Source organism: Gadus chalcogrammus, chromosome 6 (assembly GCF_026213295.1).
Source record: "Gadus chalcogrammus isolate NIFS_2021 chromosome 6, NIFS_Gcha_1.0, whole genome shotgun sequence".
NCBI classification, from domain to species: Eukaryota; Metazoa; Chordata; class Actinopteri; order Gadiformes; family Gadidae; genus Gadus; species Gadus chalcogrammus.
The window spans coordinates 14,914,814-14,927,040 of record NC_079417.1 but is presented as its reverse complement, the minus strand read 5'-3'; the positions used below and the strand labels follow the sequence as shown (position 1 = coordinate 14,927,040).

The following is a 12,227-nucleotide window of genomic DNA, read 5'->3' as shown; positions in this document are numbered from 1 at the left end:
AGCTCATTCTTAAGTACATTGATTACTCTTATATCGCTTGCTTACCTGTAAACATACACAGACATTGCAAAACATTTGTTAACGACACGTTCTGTCCGCCATGTCTCAACACTGCTCTACAACATTTGTAGATTTCACCGGACAGAAAGTGCACCAATAGATCAAAGCCACCCTGTGGAGGAAATGGGGTACTTCATGCATTACATTATATGCCTGTGTTAGATGTGTATGTAAGTGGTGCACAACTGCACAATGTCAACTTCATGATGAAACAAATAACAAGAAAAATGGCCGTTAAACTAATGATGGCAAAAATAAGGATTTCACACAATAAAATAAAATATAGGGGGTGTACTTATCTAATAGTCACTATTTTCACACCTGAACCACACTTAGACATTGGTGGAAGTGGATTTTCAACGGTCAGATAGGCTACAGATCGATTGAATAAAAGCTACATGGTCTAAATATAATAACTAAATAATTGTATATTGATTTATATAATATATATTTTAATATTAAATTAATTCAATATTAAACCAATGCATTACAATCTGGAGATTTTTTTCGACTTCAGAAAGAGGGGGCGGGCTGTGCACGCTCTAGCATACAGATCTTGTTATAACGATAATTGAATTAAAGCTACATGTCTACTTATAATATTATAACTAAATAATTGTATATTTAAAGAAAAGAAAAAAATATATATATAATATATATTTTAATATTTATTTATCTTTTATATCAAAGGGGGTCTCAATGGACACATACGATGATCAACTTGTGGGCTCCACCTTTTTTCTCTAAGGGCTAGAACTCCATCTCGGATATGTCGTTCTCGGGACCCAAGGAAATGCGTGTACAGTACACTTTTTGGCATCTCTAGCTATCTCAAAAAGGCGGGAAAGGGGCGTGACCTCCAACAGTAGAATAAATGTACATAAGACAGAGGTTAGTTTCTATAGTCCCCATTTTTTGTGGGATGGAGGTGAACATTACTGGCTTAGGGTGTGTATACACAGCTGGCCTGTGGCCAAGTTTTTGAAGTCTGGGGTCAAAAGGTCAAAAGGAGCAGCCACCACGCCGCTTATGAGATAACAAAAAATTAATGTGCATTTCTCTCATAACTTTTTGTCATTATTAAATTCAACATATGCATGTTGGATGGCTAGGGTGTAGGTCTGGGAAGAACTTTAGGCCCAAATCTTGCAAGCGAGCCGCTGGGTGAGGTGCAACGAGATGGAGCACTTGCTGAGTCATTTCCTGTAGGGCTGGAGTTGATCATCGTAGTCGCATCACTTCCTTTAGGGCTTCTGCCTCCTAATTGATCATTGTAGTTTATTTGAATGCCCTCTTTCATATATATGACACCACCACCACTGGGACGTGGCAACATATCCATATGGGGAGGGGGGGGTGCTTGTGCCCACGTTGATTGATGCATAGATTAAATTTTCAACGGGACAAGCCCATAATGTGAAGCCTACAGCTACGCCTACAATCACTAGAGTTATAATATCAACTATCGTTCTGACCGGTTCTGACGTGATTTGCACTGTTTCTTGTTGGTGGGCGTGCCCTTAACCTGCATCCACGTCCCAGTTTGATTGACATGATCAAACAGCCCGCCCCGCCCCCTGATGAAAGCCCTTACTGATGTCTCCGAACACAGCTATTGGATAAATTGCAGATTATAAAAGACGCATTTAAAAAAAAAAAATAAATGATTTTTCCGGAACAACGTCTTAATTTGCGGGACGTGTAAAAAGTAATGGAAATGCGTGACAGTCCAGAACAAAGCGGGACATCATTGACCTCTTAAGGAAACATACAAGAAAGCATTAACAATCAACATAGTAGCTTACTACTTTATTATGCATTGACAAAGAAAATGCAAGTGTCAACATTTATGAACAATCAACTTCTTAGAAATGGCTATTAATTATATATGAAAATGTCATTCATTCCTTTGTAAACTGCTCAATGCCCAATTCTTTAATAGGTTGTGGAAACGCGCCATTAGCTAGTCACACCCACTGAGAGGAGGACGTTCCTCCTTTCTCCCATTGCACCCCATGTTAATCACTGGCCGCCAACACTTTCAGGGAAATTAATGGGAGTAAATGGAGGCTGAGGGAGAAACGTGTATATATTTATGTGTGTATTTAATATTTTCTACATTCATGAGAGATGATGCCACACATAGCCAAAGGGATAGATCAGGGAAATCCTCATAGTAGTGAAGACAAAACTCGTTCCTGAGCTATGAACCAGAACCTAGAAATGTTGATGATCCAGTTTTTGTTGATTCATTTATTCCTCCTTCTGTTCTTCTGTCCTTCTGTTGAATATTCACAATGTATCTGTTGTATAGAAAGGTTAAAAAAAAAGTAGCAAGATAAGTAGCACACACACACACACACACACACACACACACACACACACACACACACACACACACACACACACACACACACACACACACGAAAACACACACACACACACACACACGCAGTAGTGATTACACACTGAGATTATCTGGAAAATGTGGTCCTTTTTTCTCAGGGAGTAAAAGTACATAGTAGCCTACCTACGCCAATAATATCATCGTTGCAGTACTTTCTCAGGCCTCAGGGTATAAATCAGTACTCAGAATGCTTCACACGTCATTGAACATTTGCTTAAATGTACAACCAATAACAACCTACAACAATAGGCTTCATAGCCTATTTGCCCTTTCTTCCAATTTAGATACTTCAAATTAATCTGTGGTTAGACTTAATGGACTGATTCAACTCCACTTAACTGTATGTAGCGACCCCAGGGAGCATGACTGTATGACGTAAGAGCGCTCATGCGTCAGGCGATAGGACCGGTCTATCACTGCCAACTTCCTTTGAACATGTGACTGTTGTGTGTAAGCAAAGAGCAGTCACGCTGGAAGCAGTGCAGTCCGATTCTCCGAACTTGTGATCCAACCTCCGGATCACAACCACACCAGCCGGGACACCTATATATTGAAAGCAGAATCCGCCCTTTATTCCTTCTCTCCATTCCTCAAAAGATATCGATCAAGATGGACTGCGGAATCATCACGTCGAAAACTGTGCTACTGCTTCTCAGTCTAATATTTTGGGTGAGTCTTCTCCGCCTTGAACGTCGTTATTGTACCGTACGTCGCATTTTGACTACCTCGGGGGTAGCTACGGACGAAAACAAGGCTGACATTACTTCCGTAACCATCCGGATAATAACTTGGATTTTGTTTTTAAATGACATATGATCACTTATTTAGCTGAATCGCTGGGCTCATAGTTTAATTTCATGTCATATGTCGATGTTATGTTTTAAATCACACTGTTTATGTTTTGGCCATTTGGTCGCGTCTGTGTTCTGTTGTATTACTTAGGTTTAAAACTTTGGATTTCAGGGTGAAATGTCAGCTTTCGCTTCTACTGTAACAAAAAACAAGTAGGCATAATTCATAAAGTCCATTAGCGGTATAGGCCTGCGGACTTAAAGTCATATTGCGTTTAGTCATAGCCATGCATTGACCTCCCTTGAAATTTAGTTTAATGGTAATTTGACCAGATTTACCGAATACTCATGGGTCGACCATGAACTTTTCGTAGTAGACTTTGAGGGGCAAATTGAGGTTCTTATAATATCAGACCATACCTAATTATATTAGCAGACTGTGTCAACTCTTGTTGTCACAGTCTTATTAGGTTGGACCGACATAGAACTCTCTTTGTATCTGTTAAACAAACTGTCCATTCCCACTGACTTTCAGTTCCTTATTTCTGTTTAAACATACAAATTGCCTATTGCTCCCCCGCTCCCCCTACCTTTTATGTTTCTTTTACAGTCTAACCACTTTTAACATTTGTATAAATATGTATAAATATGTATATATCTATCTTCACTTCCTTTGATTGAGTTCTCCAAATTTTCTCAGCGATGATTCAATTTGCTTTGAGGAAAATAGAATTGACAGTGTTGGCTCATCATAGCACAAACAATGTTTAACTATAAAGACAAACCATTATGAAGGCAATCCGGTAGCCCTCCCCAAACCAGGTTTTAGCTGTAAAATGTCTTTTAAAATTTTAAAGAAAACCAAATCAAATGTTATATACATTACATTTTGGATGGACAAGTGAGTGCTGGAGTCCTTTCGCTACTAACTCACAACACATTCATATTTCATGAGTTCATTCTGAGTGAAACTCGGTTCATGGTGGAGTTTAACTTTAGTTAGTAAGTAGTTGAAGTTAACTGTGGAGGCCTTGAGCTTTCTGCTCACATTCCAGAGTAGGTGAACGTATGTTCTGTCAGCCACGTGGTCTAATTTCTCAGGCAAAAGATCAGAGTTCCTGGTCCGATTAAGAGGTGGGGGAGGAGATGGGAGGGCTGGAGGGAGGGAGGGGTGTGGATAAGGTGGATCTCGTGACTAGTGGGTGATGATACATAAGTCATGCAAGAGATGGGGTTGGCTGGGACACACACACACACACACACACACACACACACACACACACACACACACACACACACACACACACACACACAGAGAGTATGCTGAGATTACCTTGAAAAATGTGATCCTTTTCTCAGTGAGCAAAGTACATAGTAGCCTACCCCCTAATATCATCGTGGAGCTTTATGAAGCTTATGGGATTCAGTAAGGCAATGCACAAATGGTGAAGAAATGTATAAACGTATACACTTTCCATCTGCTGCGATCTGCATCAATATCAAACACTTAGAAACTAAAAAGGATCAGCATGCCTATTCTTTAAAGTACTATTTGTTATCATAAATATATCAGAGGATTTATTGAGGCATTTTTTTGTCCGGCAGGATTAGACCTGTAATATATCCAACCCCTATCACGTATGATAGTCAAAGGAAAAAGTCGAAGCACAAAGTGACTGAAGCATTTGTATGTTTTGACCTTTGACTGTTCATGACTGTTTCCCAGGATGTCAGGCCCATTCCAAGCTGTCATCTTAGTGCTAATTCTCCATTAATAATAACAATTGTGCAACATGTTCCTTGTTTATTCTAGAATTGTTAGGGTCTTGTTCTTGGTCAAGAAGTACCAAAATGGTGGGCTTGAACTTTGTTATCTGTGGAACATCAGATCACATGATCGTAACCCCCCCATATGCTAATATTCAGGATTACGTTAGTTCATAGCACTAGGCGTCCCGTTTTAAACACATTTACTCTTCGTATTGAGAAGGAATTAATATTATGTTGATCAGGTGAATGACCCATGATTATCACAATGTATGTTCTTAAAAACAGCCCCACACTCTCTCCCTCTTAACAGTTGAGCCTGAATTTGAAACCAAGCCGTTATTCTTTCATTGTATATGTCTTTGCTTGGGTTTGTTTGATGCGTCCAAACAACGCTTTAAACGTTGGTTAAAGAGAACCTTAATAAAAAGGCCTGATCGATTCACACTCCACTTAGAATATAATGTGTTTCTAAAGAACAGCCCTGGTCTCACATGTCTTGGCCCCACAGCTCCTTGAATCCGTGTGTGAACTGTTTTGCTCTACAATGCAAGGATTTTGTTGCTGAAATCTTGTGACCAGCAATGACTGTGATAGAATAGCCCGAAAATCTGATAACAGATGAAAACAGGACATTTGGGAACTAACTATTAAACAACTCTTAAAGATAATATGTGGTTACAATGCAGTCTATTAGAGATCCACCAATGGTGGTATCTATATAATGGTAACAACAACACTTGGCCGAAATTTGTGACTAAGTAGTGGGTGAATAACATCCTGAACTTATCTGACTTCTGTCTTCAAATGATTGCATCAGAAATATTTCTTGGCTTCAAGACCAGAGAGAACATGTCTGAAATGCAGCATTTAAGCTTTTTTAAAACAGCCTTTTCCCCCAAAATGCTAGAGAAGGATTGGATTATTTGAAAAATGTCAACACTTCTATCTTATACTGAAGATGTTGTAGGGTTGGGCCCTCACATGTGTGTGCCATTGACCCACTGGTAGTCGCACTTGCGGTACTCTTGTACATTTAGCACTCGCACTGATGGGTGCACACAGCTATTGAAAGCTTTAAAATAATACATTTTTCCCCCATATTTCCTTGCAGGCTGCGGGAGCCGCCTTAGCTTATGTGGGGGCCTACATCATCCGGAGCTACACCAACTTCGCGGCCTTCCTGGAGGACAAATATGTCATGATCCCAGCCGTGATCATCATCTGTGTCGGCGTGGCGATGTTCCTTTTGGGCTTGCTGGGATGCTGTGCCACAATCTCAGAGTCCAAAGTCGGCCTTGGCTTGGTGCGTTTGACCAGTGTTTGAGTTTCTGTTATTGACTATCGATTATTTTGTGTGTGTGTGCGTTTGTATGGTTTTGTAAGCTGCTATGAAATGTAAGATGCTTATTTGTGTCCTTTTCTCATGTCTGTTTCTTTTCCCCAGTTCCTGGTCGTCATCCTGGCGCTCTTCGCTGGTGAAGTTGCTGCTATGACCTTCTGTTTCATCTACCAGGGCAAGGTGAATCAGGAACCTTCATTCATGTATATCAACATGCTTACTCTTTTGTGTATTTAACCTTCTGTCCAGCAGCTGTGCTGAGATGTGTGTTTGAGTTGCACTGTGTTGATTCGCGAAATACTGTTGACCTTTCTCATTGCAATCCCATCATCCCGGCTTCATTTAACTGTTGCTTCTGTTTGTAAATGATACAAACACAACATGGCCTCTGATAATCGGTATTAAGGTGTGTTTCTGTATAGCTTCCCAAGAGGTTTTTGCAAAAATACCTCCCTTGTATTTCTGCCATGTTTTTAACAAAGTTAAGTACGGCCTGCAATGCACCAAGGTATTTCCGTCTGTGACGGGTCTTGAGCTGCTTGTGTGAGCAGGGACTGAAGTGGATGGTCCGTCTGTTTGTTGTTTTAGATAACTGAGGACCTGCAGCGTTCGATGACCGACGTCTTCATGAAGTACGACGGGCAGAGCACAGAGAGCGTTGCCGTGGATCACCTGCAGTCCCAGGTGAGGGCCTCAACACAGTTGTGCTTACAGCGGTTTTGAACGGGAAATGCTTCACTGCTGTTGCTCTCTACGACTGATGTTTTGTTTTGTTTTTCTCCCACACTGGTTTGCATATTCCTTGAAGTTGTTGGGTCTGAAATAAGTGTGTTTATCCTTCTCTTTCCTAGTCTTGCAAATGCCTTTGCATGATAAAGTACAGTATTCATGTTTTAAAATCTGTGAAAGCTTTTGCCAACTGTTGGCACTGTTGTTTACAAAGGAGAGAGAACGAAGAGCTAAAATAAATACCAAAGTTGTCTGCACAGGGGTCAGGAGAAAGCTAGAGAAAGGCAACAGCAAAGGAGCGAGAGAGAGAGTCCTGAGTTGGCCTGCAGTGATTAATATCCTCTTCCCTCCCTCCCACGACAGTTGCAGTGCTGTGGAGTGTTTAACCTGAGCAGCTGGGTGTCCACCCCCTGGTACAGCAGCCACAACAACACAGTGCCCGTCTCCTGCTGCAAGAACCAGACGGAGTGCACCGGCCAGCTCGACCAGCCTCAGTTCCTCTTCACAAAGGTGGGCTCCAGCCCTATCCCTCCCTGCTTGAGCTGTTGTTGTGAACTAACAATCACAACGTTTACATGCACAGCTTAAAACGATTTAAAGCCGTAGTTCAACTATGCTGCTCAACCGGACAACTGCCATTTCTCTGACGCTCCATTGTTCCAAACTCTCGGTCGTATGTGGTCGTACACTGCCAGCGGTGGAGCAGCTCCTCCGGGAGTCTGCATACGGCAACAATCCCTTTCTCCTCCATGTCGCGTTTCAATCTTGACTTCAGAGAGTCAAAGCCAGAGTTCCTTTCCCCAATTCCATCGTCACCATGGCCGAGATAACTCCCAATATGAGTCTTTACTTGTTTCTGAAGTACCAGAGAGTTCGAGAACCCGACGCAGTCTTTGGAGGGGACATAATACGAAAACAACACTTTTCCTGGGATTTGGGGTGTTTTTTTGGCTCTCTGGTGCTCCCACACGCATAAAAACTTTGAAAACAGTCTGTACGTGATTTTTTTAGTGAGATATGCATCTCTGAAAGTACCCTGCCTACAGTTACCAAACGAGCAAGACAGTTTCGGCGCCCCCTCCTACGTAGAAAGGGGGCACAGTTGAATATTACCTCTCACTTCCCCACTCCCCTCCGATCAGAATATAGCTACGATTTTGTGAACCAGCGGACGAGCAGCTCCGGCGGGGGGGAACTCGGCGGCAGCTCAGCTCCGGGAGTAGGCCTACAATCCCTTTCTCTGCCAGACTGCAGTCCGGAGGAGGAGACATGGAGGAGAAAGGGATTGTACTCCCGGAGCTGAGCTGCCGGACTGCCGCCGAGCTACCCCAACCAGACTTTTCAGCTCCCGGAGGACACCAGCCGGAGCAGCTGGAAAGCTTCAGCGGCGGCTGGACGGCTTTGACGCCGAAGCTTCGGCGGCAGTTCGGCAGCTCAGCTCCGGGAGTACAATCCCTTTCTCCTCCATGTCGCGTTCATGGACTTCAGAGTCAAGGCCAAAGTTCCTTTCCCCCAATTCTTCTCATCCATGGCCGAGATGTCCCCCACTATGAGTCTTTACTTGTTGTGAAAGTGCCAGAGACGTCAGACGCAGTCTTTATGATTCATAATTTCATCAGAGGCGCACATAGCTTTTGGCCTTGATATTAGATATAATATTATATAAATACCCATATATAATATAATTATTATATTATATAGATATAGAGCTCCAGGAGTCCGCAAACCTCAACAATCCCTTCTCCTCCATGCTGTGGTTCAGTCTGACAGCTCATTGGTCAATGGGCAGCAGCTCATTTGCATTAAAGCTACTGACTCCAGAAACAGAATTCTGAAGGGACTGAAACTGAGGGGATTAGCGGTAGGCGAGATTTTCTTTCCAAAAAGCTATTTCCAGCAAACAGCTTCAAAAACATGTTTTCTGGAACTCAAATACTATGTTTACTTGTTGTGAAAACGCCATAATATGTCTCCTTTAAGATTCATAACACATAATATCCCTATCAGTTCGGCCGCGGTTCGGGGGTAACACCCTTCACTTTGACCGGCAGTGGGTCTGCTTATAAGTCGGAATGAAGCGGCCACCGAATCTTGACAGGCTGGGTACTTTTATTCATAGTTCAACTAACTTTACAGTACACGTTTGCACGGACACAACCGGACTCGTTCATTCACTAAACTGACACACGCTACCGCTCGCGCTCATCGCTCACCCACTCACTCGCTGAGGTCACTCACACACACACTGCCATTCTCGCTTACACACATACGCTTCTCTCGTAACAGAAGCGTAGTGTGTACTGAATGCATGTTGATGATGATACACTTATAGGGGGTAACTACATTGTTACACCGCCTTCCTCAATCTTCTTCGACCTGTTTTAAGAAATCGCTGTTTCCCGATTTCCGACGGCAACAACAACAAGAATATTGTCTCCTTATACTTACGGCTCACGGCCCCGGGAAAAGAACTTGAGCATGCGTAGAACACATAATCCGATTCCAATCGAATTGAACATATACATGCACGCTTAATGCGACTATCAATCGAATAATCTAGGGGTGAGTAACCCGATTCGATTTGATTTTAGTCCGACTAAGGTGTATACATGCATCTTAAAAATCCAATCATTGTTGGACTAAGCCAATAATTCGATTTTCTTGAGTGTCATGTAAGCACACTAAGTCTAGATGTGGAGCGTGATGATAAGATCCTTTTGATTTTTATGTGGTTAGAGTATTATTTCAATTGTGTTTTCAGTGTTTATGATCAAATGAATATCAAATTATCCGAATCGGTGTTTGATCCAATGGGCTTGGTATTAATTTATTTTTTTCTTTCTATCACTTTTTGTTTTTGTTATTTTCTGATAGAACATGATTATATTAAGATGCCATTAGAGGCTTTGTAGGAGTTTTTGACTGCAACACGTTAAAACCCATAGATAATAAAAAGAATACTTTATTTGCATTCGTTGTTCCCTGTATTCTAATATCACTTCATCACCACCATTGTATGTTTTCGATTTGTGTTACTGGGTATTACCCCGGTCAAAATATAAGCCCTAATCCTTCTTTGTAAGCCGAAACCTGTGCGGGTTAGCATTAGAAGATTTGAGGTTTCCATGTTAAAGGTCAGCCTGCCATGCAAAAAGTATATTTGTCGAGCTAGTTATGTGTAGCTTCATTATCATGCACAAACTTTGATAAAAGTAATAATAAAAATGTGTGTTTCAGGGATGCCAAGACCAGGTGGATGTGCTCCTTCAGAATGTGTTGAGTTATGCCATGCTGGTGATCCTGGGCTTCGCCATAATTAAGGTAAGATGGTTATGACACTGAGGAGCCGCAGACAGGGAGACCCCCATGGAATATTGTCAAAGCTCTATATCGCATTGGGGGGAATAATACGTGTGTGTGTGTGTGTGTGTGTGTGTGTGTGTGTGTGTGTGTGTGTGTGTGTGTGTGTGTGTGTGTGTGTGTGTGTGTGTGTGTGTGTGTGTGTGTGTGTGTGTGTGTGTGTGTGTGTGTGTCCCAGCCAACTCCATGTCTTGCGTGACTTATGTATCATCACCCAGTAGTCACGAGATCCACCTTATCTACACCCCTCCCTCCCTCCAGCCCTCCCATCTCCTCCCCCACCTCTGTGTGTGTGTGTGTGTGTGTGTGTGTGTGTGCGTAACTAGAGAAATTTCAGTTTTTTGTTGTCACTTATAAACTGGTCTCTAGAAGATGGAGACATTGTTTATTAAACAAATCTATACTAATAAGAATCTCAGAAAGCTGATTATGAAGTCCTAAATGTGTGTTTTGGTGTCTGTGTGTGTTTCCAGGTCTTCGGGATGCTGAGCGTGTGTGTGATCACCTGTAGGTGCAACGACAGGAGGAATGGCTACCATCCCATCTATAACTGAGGCAGTTCCTTCTCCACCAGGCATTTAGCTTAGATATTCTTCCTCAGCCTTATCCTTTCTCCTCTTTCTGACGCAGTACCTGCTCTACCATGCATTTAGCTAAGTGAAGCTCCGTCAGTCTTAACCTTTCTCCTGTCTCCTCCCATGGCTGCCTGTTACGTCCCTGCGCCTCGCTATAGGAGTTCACACACTTCCCCAGAGTCACCGTTAGACTGCAATCAGAAGGGAAAAGTTACCAAACCTTTTAGTATAACAGCCCTTTTTATGGAACTTTCTTAAAACAATTTGATGTGGGCAAAAAGATTATTGTAAAATAATTTGATGAGGACACATTATGGGACATTTTTGCATTTGTCACACGTCTAAAACATGAGTGTTTTTAAAGGAAAAAACTTTAAAGCAAGGAATCAGTTTCTTTTCCAACTTGGAAAACAATTTTGGACACAATTCACAAAACACTTAACTACCAAAAAGACAATTCACGAAACACTTCACTTTATAAAAGTAACTTCACGAAACACTTAAGTATAAAGAGTTATCTAGGAACATGTGGCTCATCCTCACAAATCTTTTTTCGAACCGTACATTGAACATGCTGTGAAAAGACAAATGGCAGGTTTTTGACATTGAGCTTTACATATGCCCGGGCAGGAATGGTTTTCACAAAGCACTGATTCGACTCGTATATCCATACATCTACTGAACACAAAATAAATGGTTATTTTATTTAACACAATACAAGGGGTTAACCATTATTTGTTTTCATCCTTGGGGTTTTAGTGAACGCCTCTGCGCTGCTTTTACATGACAAAAAGAAACCACTACTCCACCTATAGGGGAGCTAATATGAGGATGAAGTCTCTCACATATGAGGTATTATCTACGCTGTTTTGTATTGATTTTAAATGGGCATGATTCAGAGGCTAAGATTGTAGTTTGATAAATGTTTATCTATTTTAAGCCTCTTCCATACTAAATGCAAAGTTCTCCCTTAAAGTTATGCATTGATGGGATTACTGTTGTGTATAATTTATTGCTAAAGTAATAAATTATGCTATGGAAACAATGATGTTTTGTCGTATGTAATGGAATCCTTGCTGGTACATGAGAACTGCAAAGAACAAAAAAACGTAGGCAGAATTATGGAGTGATTCACTACCACAGAACTAGATTTTATATTTTCTTTAGTCGGAGCATTTGATTTATTTATTGCTGTC

General features: G+C 41.6%; 1 protein-coding gene across 1 annotated transcript; it reads left to right on the top strand.

Annotated features, from left to right (window-relative positions):
* Window positions 1-2,834: 2,834 nt before the first annotated feature.
* Window positions 2,835-11,317, top strand: tspan36 (tetraspanin 36). Its single transcript, XM_056592621.1, has 7 exons — window positions 2,835-3,136; window positions 6,140-6,331; window positions 6,473-6,547; window positions 6,956-7,051; window positions 7,460-7,606; window positions 10,334-10,417; window positions 10,930-11,317. Exons 1-7 carry the CDS (start codon window positions 3,077-3,079, stop codon window positions 11,008-11,010), a joined length of 735 nt encoding a protein of 244 aa, XP_056448596.1. The 5' UTR covers window positions 2,835-3,076; the 3' UTR covers window positions 11,011-11,317.
* Window positions 11,318-12,227: the final 910 nt, after the last annotated feature.